The following is a 14,239-nucleotide window of genomic DNA, read 5'->3' on the forward strand; positions in this document are numbered from 1 at the left end:
CGCGGGCGAGAGGGGGAGAGCGCGGGCGAGAGGGGGAGAGCGCGGGCGAGAGGGGGGAGAGCGCGGGCGAGAGGGGGAGAGCGCGGGCGAGAGGGGGAGAGCGCGGGGCGAGAGGGGGAGAGGCGCGGGCGAGAGGGGGAGAGCGCGGGCGAGAGGGGGAGAGCGCGGGCGAGAGGGGGGAGAGCGCGGGCGAGAGGGGGAGAGCGCGGGCGAGAGGGGGGAGAGCGCGGGCGAGAGGGGGAGAGCGCGGGCGAGAGGGGGGAGAGCGCGGGCGAGAGGGGGAGAGCGCGGGCGAGAGGGGGGAGAGCGCGGGCGAGAGGGGGAGAGCGCGGGCGAGAGGGGGAGAGCGCGGGCGAGAGGGTGAGAGCGCGGGCGAGAGGGGGGAGAGCGCGGGCGAGAGGGGGGAGAGCGCGGGCGAGAGGGGGAGAGCGCGGGCGAGAGGGGGAGAGCGCGGGCGAGAGGGGGAGAGCGCGGGCGAGAGGGGGAGAGCGCGGGCGAGAGGGGGGAGAGCGCGGGCGAGAGGGGGAGAGCGCGGGCGAGAGGGGGAGAGCGCGGGCGAGAGGGGGAGAGCGCGGGCGAGAGGGGGAGAGCGCGGGCGAGAGGGGGAGAGCGCGGGCGAGAGGGGGAGAGCGCGGGCGAGAGGGGGAGAGCGCGGGGCGAGAGGGGGGAGAGCGCGGGCGAGAGGGGGAGAGCGCGGGCGAGAGGGGGAGAGCGCGGGCGAGAGGGGGAGAGCGCGGGCGAGAGGGGGAGAGCGCGGGCGAGAGGGGGGAGAGCGCGGGCGAGAGGGGGAGAGCGCGGGCGAGAGGGGGAGAGCGCGGGCCGAGAGGGGGAGAGCGCGGGCGAGAGGGGGAGAGCGCGGGCGGAGAGGGGGAGAGCGCGGGCGAGAGGGGGAGAGCGCGGGCGAGAGGGAGAGCGCGGGCGAGAGGGGGAGAGCGCGGGCGAGAGGGGGAGAGCGCGGGCGAGAGGGGGAGAGCGGCGGGCGAGAGGGGGAGAGCGCGGGCGAGAGGGGGAAGAGCGCGGGCGAGAGGGGGGAGAGCGCGGGCGAGAGGGGGGAGAGCGCGGGCGAGAGGGGAGAGAGCGCGGGCGAGAGGGGGGAGAGCGCGGGCGAGAGGGGGGAGAGCGCGGGCGAGAGGGGGAGAGCGCGGGCGAGAGGGGGGAGAGCGCGGGCGAGAGGGGGGAGAGCGCGGGCGAGAGGGGGGAGAGCGCGGGGCGAGAGGGGGGGAGAGCGCGGGCGAGAGGGGGGAGAGCGCGGGCGAGAGGGGGGAGAGCGCGGGCGAGAGGGGGGAGAGCGCGGGCGAGAGGGGGAGAGCGCGAGAGGGGGGAGAGCGCGAGAGGGGGGGAGAGCGCGAGAGGGGGAGAGCGCGAGAGGGGGAGAGCGCGAGAGGGGGAGAGCGCGAGAGGGGGAGAGCGCGAGAGGGGGAGAGCGCGAGAGGGGGAGAGCGCGAGAGGGGGAGAGCGCGAGGAGGGGGAGAGCGCGAGAGGGGGGAGAGCGCGAGAGGGGGAGAGCGCGAGAGGGGAAGAGCGCGAGAGGGGGAGAGCGCGAGAGGGGGAGAGCGCGAGAGGGGGGAGAGCGCGAGAGGGGGAGAGCGCGAGAGGGGAGAGAGCGCGAGAGGGGGAGAGGCGCGAGAGGGGGAGAGCGCGAGAGGGGGAGAGCGCGAGAGGGGGAGAGCGCGAGAGGGGGAGAGCGCGAGAGGGGGAGAGCGCGAGAGGGGGAGAGCGCGAGAGGGGGAGAGCGCGAGAGGGGGAGAGCGCGAGAGCGCGAGAGGGGGAGAGCGCGAGAGGGGGGAAAGCGCGAGAGGGGGGAAAGCGCGAGAGGGGGGAGCGCGCGAGACGGAGCGCGCGAGATGGAGCGCGCGAGCGAGAGCGCGCGAGCGAGGGAGAGCGCGCGAGCGAGGGAGAAGCGCGCGAGCTGAGGGAGAGCGCCGCGAGCGAGGAGAGCGCGCGAGCGAGGGAGAGCGCGCGAGCAGAGGGAGAGCGCGCGAGCGAGGGAGAGCGCGCGAGCGAGGGGGGAGCGCGCGAGCGAGGGGGAGCGCGCGAGCGAGGGGGAGCGCGCGAGCGAGGGGGAGCGCGCGAGCGAGGGGGAACGCGCGAGCGAGGGGGGAGCGCGCGAGCGAGAGGGAGCGCTGCGAGCGAGAGGGAGCGCGCGAGAGAGAGGGAGCGCGCGAGAGAGAGGGAGCGCGACAGAGAGAGGGAGCGCGACAGAGAGAGGGAGCGCGACAGAGAGAGGGAGCGCGACAGAGAGAGGGAGCGCGACAGAGGAGAGGGAGCGCGGACAGAGAGAGGGAGCGCGACAGAGAGAGGGAGCGCGACAGAGAGAGGAGCGCGACAGAGAGAGGGAGCGCGACAGAGAGAGGGAGCGCGACAGAGAGAGGGAGCGCGACAGAGAGAGGAGCGCGACAGAGAGAGGGGAGCGCGACAGAGAGAGGGAGCGCGACAGAGAGAGGGGAGCGCGACAGAGAGAGGGAGCGCGACAGAGAGAGGGAGCGCGACAGAGAGAGGGAGCGCGACAGAGAGAGGGAGCGCGACAGAGAGAGGGAGCGCGACAGAGAGAGGGAGCGCGACAGAGAGAGGGAGCGCGACAGAGAGAGGGAGCGCGACAGAGAGAGGGAGCGCGACAGAGAGAGGGAGCGCGACAGAGAGAGGGAGCGCGACAGAGAGAGGGAGCGCGACAGAGAGAGGGAGCGCGACAGAGAGAGGGAGCGCGACAGAGAGAGGGAGCGCGACAGAGAGAGGGAGCGCGACAGAGAGAGGGAGCGCGACAGAGAGAGGGAGCGCGACAGAGAGAGTGAGCGCGACAGAGAGAGGGAGCGCGGCAGAGAGAGGGAGCGCGACAGAGAGAGGGAGCGCGACAGAGAGAGGGAGCGCGACAGAGAGAGGGAGCGAGGACAGAGAGAGGGAGCGAGACAGAGAGAGGGAGCGAGACAGAGAGAGGGAGCGAGACAGAGAGAGGGAGCGAGACAGAGAGAGGGAGCGAGACAGAGAGAGGGGAGCGAGAGAGAGAGAGGGAGCGAGACAGAGAGAGGGAGCGAGACAGAGAGAGGGAGCGAGACAGAGAGAGGGAGCGAGACAGAGAGAGAGAGAGAGAGAGAGAGAGAGAGCGAGCGCGAGACTCACCAGTGAAGGTAGGCTTGCGAAGATCGTGATAGAATCCCCTGGCAGATTTCTCAAGTAAATCAAGGAAAGGGGGCTCATTGGACTGCTCCATTTCACAGGTTAATTTGAGTACAGGATGGAGCCCATTAAGATATGCAAGGAAATTATTACATGCTGTTGTGGATTTAAATGTAGCAAACATATCAGCAGTGGTTAGCACTGTTGCTTCACAGCTCCAGGGTCCCAGGTTCGATTCCCACTTGGGTCACTGTCTGTGTGGAGTCTGCACGTTCTCCCCGTGTCTGCGTGGGTTTCCTCCGGGTGCTCTGGTTTCTTCTCACAAGTCCCGAACAGTAATTTGGACATTCTGAATTCTCCCTCAGTGTACCCGAACAGGTGCCGGAATGTGGCGACTAGGGGATTTTTCCGCAGTAACTTCATTGCAGTGTTAATGTAAGCCTACTTGTGACACTAATAAAGATTATTATTACTACATCATCTATATCTCAGACATACTCAAGGGGTAGGAAGTTAGGTGTCATTCCATCAAAGACACATTTATCATGGAACCCAACAGGAGAGAGCTGGACCATCTATTTGGACATACATGGTGTTGTTGAAACTGAACAAGTGCGTGCGTTACTGAGTCCATAAATTCAATGAACGCTGATTCACTCAATGGTGGCAGGTCTGGATCGCTCGGATATTTTGTTGCAGCACAAATATCTATGGCTTCCTGACAAAGAACACTGGTGAATAGGGAAGCAGTGTCAAAGGAGCACAGGGACAGAGCATTGCTATCAAGTCCTGTATGGTCTTTCCAAATGTGAAGTAGTCCTTCAGTGTCTATATGGGAATCCTGCAAAAAACTGGTTGTAATAATTCCCCTAATCATTTGGCCAATACATGCTGTACAGAACCATAGTGTGTCTTGGGCAGCCCATACATACATTAATGCAGCAAGCAGTGAGGACCAACCCTGCCAAATATATATATTATATATATATTTATTTTGCCATGGGATTGTCAGTTTAAGAAATGTTTGTCTTCTCAAGTGGCTGCAGTGATGTCAGGTGGAGCTGGGGCTCGGGCTCTGCTTTTTACTTTTTGATTTGAGCTGGAAGCTGTTTTGTAGCGGAGTTTTAGTTTCGTTTTCAGTTGGAGAGTGGCATTCAAACCAAGATGTATTTTGGGTCTCTCTCTCTAAAGAATGTCTCCAGATCACTTGAGTTCAAAGCAATACCTGTTTCTGCAAGGAATGCAAACCTACTGTCTTTGTTAAAAAGGGTTTTTGACTTATGGATGTTGTTAGGAAAGTTACTAAGGGTTACCTATAGAGTACTGTATCTTTGGGGGGGAAATATCAGCGTTGGTAGTTGATAAGATGTTTACTATGTGTTTATAAAATGTTAACTGGATTTATAGAATAAACATTGTTCTTGTTTAAACATACTCTAGCTCTCTGTTTCATCACACCTGTAAAGTGGGCCCTTGTGCTCCCCATAACCAAAATCTATTAAAAGTTATGGGTCAGGTGAGCTCCATGATATACTTTGGCATTCTCTAAACCCTGGCCCATAATAATATATTTACATACATAGATACAGATGATAGGAGCAGGAGGAGGCCGGTTGGCCCTTCGAGCCTGCTCCGCCATTCATCACGATCATGGCTGATCATCCAACTCAATAGCCTAATCCTGCTTTCTCTCCGTAGCCTTTGATTCCATTCTCCCCAAGTGCTATATCCAGCCGCCTCTTGAATATGTTCAATGTTTTAGCATCAACTACTTCCTGTGATAATCAATTCCACAGGCTCACCACTCTTTGGGTGAAGAAATGTCTCCTCATCTCTGTCCGAAATGGTTTACCCCGAATCCTCAGACTGAGACTCTGGGTTCTGGACACACCCATCATTGGTGACATCTTCCCTGCATCTACCCCATTTAGTCCCGTTAAAATTTTAAAAGTCTCTGAGATCCCCCCCTCATTCTTCTGAACTCAAGCGAGAACAATCCCAACCGAGTCAATCTCTCCTCATATGACAGTCCCATATCACATGGTACTCATCGCTCCTACATAAGCCCAACAAGTAATTCATTTTCAAGCACAACTATGTGGTCGTGTTCGCCAACAGGTCATATGGATATGAATTTGGACCTGTCATTAAGAATGACATGCATTTTTTTGAAAAAGTCATGCTTGGTAAGGATGACTATTCCCATTCCTTTGTCAGGTTTACTGATGCATATGTCCAGGTTTGTCTTAAGATCTCACAATGGCATATGGCATTAATTTTGCATGCTGAGAGTGGAACTCTATTGAGGTAAAAATAGGAGTTTAATGAAGTGGGGAGGGAAGTTTTGCTGTGTCTTGCTTCCCTTACTACGTCCACAGGTCAATGGGACAGGAGCAGATCAAGACCAGAGAGTTGGAGATAAGTTGCAACAGCCCCAACAAGATCGAGTGAATATGTCTGAGTATTATCACAGGTAAATGTTTGGTAGGTCAGTATTTCTCTCTACTTTTTTGGAATTGCTTTGAGATTGAAGGCTAGGTAGAAAAATGTTAAGTGTGAAAACTAAAGATCAGTAGTAAAATTAAAAACAAATTGAAAATCTAATTAAATAAAATGGGGGTGCAGGGCCAGGTGGTGTGTGTAGCTGCAATATGTGGGAGCTGGTGGATCCCATTGTGGTTCATAGTGACATCTATAGCAAATGTTGGTTGCTTGGGAAACGTTGCCTCAGAGTTAATGAGCTGGAGTCCAAGCTTCGGACTTTGTGACATATCAGGAAGGGGAAGAGTTACCTGGATAGTGTTTGAGGAGACAGTCACACCCCTTAGATTAACTACCTTGAATTCGGTCAGTGGTCAGGGATAAGAGGGGGTGACTACAGGTGAGACAGGTAGAGGGATCCAAGATATAGCACTGCAGGAGACTTAGACCCTGCCCTTGTCCAACAGGTTTGAGATTCTTACTCCATGTGTGGACGATAGACTTGGTTACAAGGAGATCAAAACTGGGAACTAAATATCCAGATGTGATTTTTCCCAAGGACAGGAGGAAGGAACGGGTAGTAGTTAGCTTTTTTATGATCTTGGATCGAAGATGTAAAATCCATGTATGGAGCTAAGAAATAACATGGGGAAGAAAACACTGGTGGGAGTAGTCTAATGGCCCCCAAACAGAAGCTCTACTACAGGACAGAGAATAAATCAGAAAGTAATAAAGACATGTAATTTAATCATGGATGACTTTAATCTTCATGTAGATTGAGAAAATCAAATTGACTGAGGCTGTCTTGAGGAAGAATTCATAGGAGTATATCCTGGATAGTTTCCCAGAACAATGGATTTGGATTCAACCAGGGAGCAGGATTCATTGGGTTTGGTAATATGCTAATGAAGCAGATTTAATGAACAATCTCAGTAAAAATTCCCATGGAAGCTGGGACCATAATATGGTAGAATTCAGCATTCAATTTGAGTGAGAAACTTGGGTCAGAAACAACTGTGCTACACTTAAAGTAATTATAAAGGAATGAGGGGAGAGTTGGCTGGAGTGGACTAGCAAAGGAGTTGAGCAGGAAAGACAATTTATCAGCAATGGCAGACGTTTCTGAAATAGTTCATGACTCACAACAGGGAGGCAGTGGCATTGTCACTGGACTAGAAAACCAGAGACCCAGAATAATCCCGCCACGGCAGATGGTGAAATTTGAATTCAATAAAAATCTGGAAGTAAAAGTCTAATGATGACCATGAAACTATTGTCAATCGTCGTAAAAATCCATCTGGTTCACTAATGTCCTTTAGGGAAGGAAATCTGCCGTCCTTACCTGGTCTGACCTACGTGTGACTTCAGATCCATAATAACTGTGGTTGACTCCTAACTGGCCCTTCAAGGGCAATTAGGGATGGTCAATGAATGTTGGCCCAGCCTGCGACGCTCACATCCCATGAACAAATTTAAAAAAAACAATAAAGATGTATCCCAGTGAGGAAGAAAGGTTCTAGGAAGGAAATGAGTCAACTATGGTTAACCATGGAAATGAAGGATAGTTTTAACTGAAAAACAAATATATAATAAGGCAAAGATTAGTGATAAGCCAGAAGATTGGGAAAGTTTTAAAAACAATCAAAAGATGACCAAAAAATAATGAGGTAGAAGATAAGCTTAGAGGATAAACTAGCAAGTACAATAAAAATGGACAGCAAGAGCTCGCCACTAGGAGAATATTCCACTGCACTGCACGAGTACAGCTCCAACAACACAAACTCGACAGCATCCTGGGCAAAGCAGCCCGCTTGATTGCTTCTCCTTCCACAAACATTCAAACCCTCCACCACCGCCGAACAGTGACAGACGTGTGTACCATCTACAAGAGGCACTGCAGGAACTCACCAAGATTCCTTAGCACCTTCCAAACCTTCAACCATTACCATCTAGAAGGACAAGAGCAGCAGATACCTCGGAACCCTACCACCTTGAGGTTCCCCTCCAAGTCACTCCCACCCGGACTTGGAAATATATCGCTGTTCCTTCACTGTCGCTGGGGCAACATCCTGGAATTCCCTCTCTAACAGCACAGTAAGAAGTCTTACAACACCAGGTTAAAGTCCAACAGGTTTGTTTCGATGTCACTAGCTTTCAGAGCGCTGCTCCTTCCTCAGGTGAACCTGAGCAGCGCTCCGAAAGCTAGTGACATCGAAACAAACCTGTTGGACTTTAACCTGTTGTAAGACTTCTTACAGTGCTCACCCCAGTCGAACGCCGGCGTCTCCACATCATAACAGCACAGTGACTGCAGTGGTTCAAGAAGGCAGTTCTCCACCTCCATCTGAAGGGCAACTAGGGATGGGCAATGACTGTTGACCTAACCAGCGACGCCCACATCCCGTAAATGAATTAAAAACAAACAAATATGAGTTTGTTCCAGGTTAATACTGCAGAGATGTTCAGCTTCTTTGAGGTATCCATCCCATCAAAATCCACAACTAGCTGAATGTGCCTGGAAGCAGAAGTTGATGCGGTTTTTAAAAAGAATTGCCTGGCTAATTTGCAAGCATGTCTGGCCAAATTATTTGAGAAATATTTAAGAGCTGGACAGTGTCTAACCAGGTCACACAGTAATACACAATGATTGAAGGGAGGGGAAGTAACAGAGTGGAGCGTTTACAGTCCACTCAACCATTTGGAAAAACAATTACAGGTTTATAATTTCTGCTATTCCAGAAGAAAGATATTCACTTGTGGAGAGCAACAGTTCATGGTTGAGGATCATCACGAAGACCATAGATAATACAAGCATAGTATTAGCATTAAACTGAACGAAGCAGCCAAGGACACAGGTTTGAAAAATAAAGTGCCTGAATGGAAATAGGAGAGAAGAAACCCTCTCTCCCTCTCCACACACAATGTGGAACAGGCTTCCAGCAAAAGCAGAAGTTGCCAAAATGACTGCCGAAAGGGAGACGATGAAGCTGAAATTTAAGCTTATTTAAGCTTAAATTGTGTAGATGTGAGTCAGATGGTAGCCAACCGTCAGTCAGCTGTAAGTAGGGGTCACTGACGGGTATTAACCAGATACTCTGTAGTTGTGGACTGGCTTGTATCTGAAATGTATGTAAGAAGGCAGCTGTTAGAGTTTGATCTGGGAGCACAGACAGCGAGAGAGGAACAGTGAGCATTAAAACAGGAATGAGAGTCAGAATGGCAATTCAATGCAGAGGGGAATGGGGTGCTGAATAGACCCAAGTGATACTGAAGTCCAAAAATGATGTCTTCAATTGGCAGCATAGGAAGGACAGTGTCAGATGTGGGACATTCAATCACCATGTGTCCACTTAATCAAACATCTGGTGAGAAGTGTCACCAATTCTCACTCAAGATTTCATGGATGAAATTATCAAAATAAAGGGGAAATAGTCAGTTTGAAAAGGGACCAGTGCAATCAACAGGGCGACACGGTAGCACAGTGGTTAGCACTGTCGTTTCACAGCTCCAGGGTCCCAGGTTCGATTCCCGGCTTGGGTCACTGTCTGTGTGGAGTTTGCACGTTCTCCCTGTGTCTGCGTGGGTTTCCTCCGGTTTCCTCCCACAGTCTAAAGATGTGCAGGTTAAGTGGATTGGCCATGCTAAATTGTCCTTAGTGTCCAAAGAGGTTGGGTGGGGTTGTTGGGTTATGGGGCGGAGCTGTGGGTTTAAAGTGGGGTGCTCTTTCCAAGGGCCGGTGCAGACTCGATGGGCTGAATGGCCTCCTTCTGCGCTGTAAATTCTATGTCTATGTCAATACTGAGGCAGTAATGAGTTGAGAATGAGCAGCCCAGTTAGAGGACAATGTAATGAGCTCCAAAAGGATATTGAGGAATTAGAGAGGATACAAAATATTTACCGGATTTTGCCTCACACAACGTGAATACAAAGAATGCTTCAAATAAATGGATAGTTAGAAGCAGAAATGTTTCCAGTCGCTGTGGGCCAAGATTGAGGGCCAGCGATGCAAGAGAATTAAGACGACGACAGGAGAAATCCTTTGACAGTATAGAATTTCCTTCTTGCATTAGTGAAAGCAGCAGACATTCAACATTAGATTGGAGAGATGGATGAAGGAAAAGAGGAATAAGCACCAGAAGATAAGAATGATTGAACCAGAAGACGGTTTCTCTTTCGGAGAGACAGTAACTATCAGAAGGAATGGATGTGGAAGATTCAGCAGGGGAAAAAGTTGCCGACAAACAGCTTTTCAATAGCTGCTCCTGAGCCACGAAGGAAATGCTACAGATTAAGCAGATTTCTGGAAAAAGTGCGAGAATTTGAATTTTTGTGAGGAGATTAAAAGCAGCAGTTAATTTTAGCATTGAATAACATCATGTAAAATGGTAAGAGTTCAGCTCTAATACCAACCATATCATTTGACTTACCGGCAGATTACTGTACTCACACCCCATTCAGTGCTCTCTTTACTGGACCCTGACACTGTTACTCACCGGTGCTGTCTGCGACTGTGTCAGTGGCTGTTTATTTGCAGCACTCTCCAATGCGTTGTGAGATAGTGACAGCGTTGGAGGAAGCTCCTCTGGCTCAGGCTGATTCCAGTGTCTGGCATTATACACAGCTTTAGTAGGAGACTGTACAAGAGGCAAAAAACATAGCATTAGCAGACAGCTTCGGACTTTAATTATACATCCATGCATCAGAGAAGCAGAAGCCACTCATCGTTGCTATTTTACGTCCAAAACAAGTAACTTCTCCAAGCCAAGCGTCAGTGAAGGAGTTCCTCAGGTTTGTGTCCGTGGCTTAACCATCTGCAGCTGCTTCATCAACGAACTTCCTTCCATCATAAGGTCAGAAGTGGAGATGTTCGCTGATGACTGCACAATGTTCAGTATCATTCACAGCTCCTCAGATACTGAAGCAGTCCATGTCCAAATGCAACAAGACCTGGACAATATCCAGGCTTGGGCTGACAAGTGGCAAGTTACATTTGTGTCATACAAGTGCCAGGAAATGACCAGCTTGAACAAGAGACAATCTAACCATCGCCCCATGACATTCAATAGCACTACCATTGTGAATGCCCCACTGGGGATCCCACAACATCCTGGGGTTACCATTGATCAGAAATTGAAGTGCACTAGCTATATAAATGGGCAGCACGGTAGCACAAGTGGCTAGCTCTGTGTCTTCACAACGCCAGGGTCCCAGGTTCGATTCCCCATTGGGTCACGGTCTGTGCGGAGTCTGCACGTTCTCCCCGTGTCTGCGTGGGTTTCCTCCGGGTGCTCCGGTTTCCTCCCATAGTCCAAGGACGTGCAGGTTAGGTGGATTGGCCATGCTAAATTGCCCTTAGTGTCCAAAAAGGTTAGGAGGGATTATTGGGTTCTGGGGATAGGGTGGAAGTGAGGGCTTAAGTGGGTCAGTGCAGACTCAATGGGCCAAATGGCCTCCCTCTGCACTGTATGTTCTATATACTATGTTCTATATACTATGACGACAAGAGCAGGTCAAAGGCTAGGAAACCTGCGTCAGGTAACTCATCTCCTGATTCCCAAAGTCTATCCATCATCTACAAGGCACAAGTGAGGAGTGTGATGGAATATTCTCCACTTACCTGAATGAGTTCAATTCCAACAACACTCGAGAAGTGTGACACCATCCAGGACAAAACAACCCACTTGATTGGTACCATCCACAAACATTCACTCTCTCCACCACCAATGCAGTGGCAGCAGGGTGTGCCATCGATAAGATGCACTGCAGGAACCCACCAAAGCTGCTTAGACAGCACCTTTGAAACCCACAACTGTTACCACCTAGGAGGCTGCGGATGCATGGGAACATCATCATCTACAAGTTCCCCTCCAAACTACTGACCACCCTGACTTGGAAATATATCCGTTCCTTCATTGTAACTGGGTGAAATCCTAGAACTCCCTCCCTCAGCATTGTGGGTGTACTTACATGAAGGCAGCTCACCACTGCATTCAAGGGCAATTAGGGATGGGCAATTAATGCTGGCCTAACCACTAAAGTCCACATCCCTTGAATTAATAAAAAGGAAGCTTCTTCGCACAAATGGCAGTGGGAGCATTTAACTCCACACTCCCAGCCAACCAAAAAGCTGTGGATGCTGGAGGCAAATTGAAAATTTCAAAGCAGATTGATAGATTTTACCAATGGCATTAAGGGTGAGAACACCAAGGCTGGAAAATGGAGCTAAGATACAGATAAACCATGATCCAATTAAATGGCCTCCTCTTATTCCAATCAAACAAAAAACACACAAGTGTAGTATAATTTATCACAATCTAGCATTTAACAAAGTGTTGATGGGTGTTGAACATGTTGAATCTAATTAGTGCAGGGAGCATTTGGTCCACAATTCCAGTGTTGGCTCTTTGACAGAGCTTTCTAATTAATCCTAGTCCTCTTCTCTTTCCCCATTCGCTCCAAAATTATTTCTCAAGTATTCTCCAATTTCCTTTTTTGACAGTTACTGTCAAATCTACTTCCACTGTTTTTTCAGTTAATGTATTCAAGATCATTACTCACCGTGTGAAGGAAATTCTCATTAGCCCCTGGTATTTTTTTGCCACTTACCTTAAATCTGTGCCTTCTACTGATCCTCCCTGCAGCTCTCTCCATTAAAACTGTACATCATTTTGAACACCTCTTTAAGTTCCCCCTTAACCTTCTCTGTCAACAATCAGTTTCTGCAGAGTCTCCACAGTAACTGAAGCTTCTTAAACCAGGTACAATTTTCGCAAATTTCCTCCACACTTCACATGCTGATATCCTTCAGAATGTACGGTGCCCGATATGGACCCAATAACCTGCCTGAGGGCTAACCAGTGATTTATTAAAGATTGATATAAGAGCTTTGCTTTTGCACTTTGCCTATTAGAAAGTCTGAGTTCCTGCAAGCTGTTTCAACAGCCTTGTCCTATCACCCTAAAAGATTGAATCTGTTATATTTAAGATCCAAAATCAGGTGTGGGACTTCCCTTTATCTGGATACGTTTAGGACAAACTCATCCTTCCTTGTTCACCTTCACTAATCTGCACATAGTAATTTGACTGGATTACTTACAAGCAATAAAACTCAAGATGTCCTTCCAAGGAACTAAATTGGTTTAAGGCAGCATGACCTACTCCTTAATGATATTCATTCACCACAATCAAGGATTCCAATCCGTCTTTACTGAGCTGTCGGGGCTTGGAACCATCACCAATGACTAAGGCCACTTCTTTCCGATTTTCAGGGAAGCACAAATGCAATCATGGAATACAAGCCCGAAAAGTAAATAGGATTTGTAGAATACAACACAGCAAGTGCCCTCTGACTCTGTCTATAGTCCTGTAATATTTTTGCAAGCATTTATCAATTCCCTTTTTGAAAGTTACTATTGAATGTGCTTCCAACACACTTTCAGCCAGTGCATTCTGGATCACAGCTATCTAGTGTTCAAAATATTTCATGTCACCTCTGGTTCTTTTGCCAATTTCTTTAATTTGGTGTATCTGGCTAACAAAGCCGATCCTCTGGAAATAAGTACAACAGGTTGAATAGCCTCCTTTTGTTCTCTAGGTTATGATTTTATGGGCTAAGACCATTAAAATAGATAAATTGACCATTCATCACTGAATTTTTTTGCCACATTAACAGACACAAAGTCAGTGCATTCCATAATAATTCATTTTGCGAAGAACTCATCATTAACTGAACTAAAGCGTGGTTTGATGTGGTTAGCTTTCCTTAGCTGACCCAATACATTGTCTCAATGCAACTTATCAAGTATTTTACTGGGTCTATTGTGAAATGTCTATGACCAGAAGAAATTGTGAGCATTGCTGCTTGCTAATTCAGAAAGTTTCTGCAGAATAAAGCACTCAATCTTTCAGAAGCTGGACCTCCATGCTGCCACCTTGCTGATGGCAAGGTACATGCAAACTGTTTGCATTATTTGCTTTCAAAATTTCAGCCCAACACCATCAGTTGTGACAAGGTCAGATATCTGCCTGAGGGACTAGTGGTAATTGACAGGAAAATGCAGCTGGTTTTTCTCTGTCACAAAACACAAAGCTCCAGCACTGATATGTCCATTTGTCACACTGTCAGGTCCTGCTGGTGAGATGAAGTGATGTAGTTCAGTCCAACCTCATCACAAACCAGCAACACAAATATTTTGGACAACTTTTTTTTTAGGCAAACAGTATTCCCTTGGGTCTTTTCATACAAAGGCATAATTGGGGCCCATCATGGTCACAAATAAGAACCATTATCTCCTTATGCACGTGTGAAAAAACAGAAATTTACACAAACTATTTCAATGAATTTTTAAAAAAATAGGATGCTGGAGACAGCACAACCAGACGGACACCAAAATATTACTATTATCGGTGAGCAAACCTGTGGAGACTTTGCAACTTTTCTGCATCACAGCTACATTAAAACAGTGACTACACTTCCAAAAGTACTTCATTGGCTGTGAAGTTTTTTAGGGCATTCCGAAGTGATAAGAAAAATGAAAGTTTCTCTTTCAATTACAGAAAATTATTCATTCTTTACTTTTTAGATGAAAACAAGTTGCACTAATGTCTATATATTGACCACAAAAGAGAAGGGGTGGCAGCAGACGTT

At 49.6% G+C, this 14,239-nt stretch overlaps 1 protein-coding gene across 6 annotated transcripts in view; it reads right to left on the reverse strand.

Annotated features, from left to right (window-relative positions):
• Positions 1–14,239, reverse strand: part of LOC140403472 (wings apart-like protein homolog) — a 216,573-nt gene that overhangs the window by 104,934 nt on the left and 97,400 nt on the right. For all 6 annotated transcript variants that reach the window (XM_072491368.1, XM_072491370.1, XM_072491371.1 and 3 more), the window contains exon 5: positions 10,086–10,226. In XM_072491368.1, the coding sequence (XP_072347469.1) occupies positions 10,086–10,226 (141 nt within the window). The remainder of the gene's footprint in view (positions 1–10,085; positions 10,227–14,239) is intronic.

Source organism: Scyliorhinus torazame, chromosome 28 (genome assembly GCF_047496885.1).
Source record: "Scyliorhinus torazame isolate Kashiwa2021f chromosome 28, sScyTor2.1, whole genome shotgun sequence".
NCBI lineage: Eukaryota > Metazoa > Chordata > Chondrichthyes > Carcharhiniformes > Scyliorhinidae > Scyliorhinus > Scyliorhinus torazame.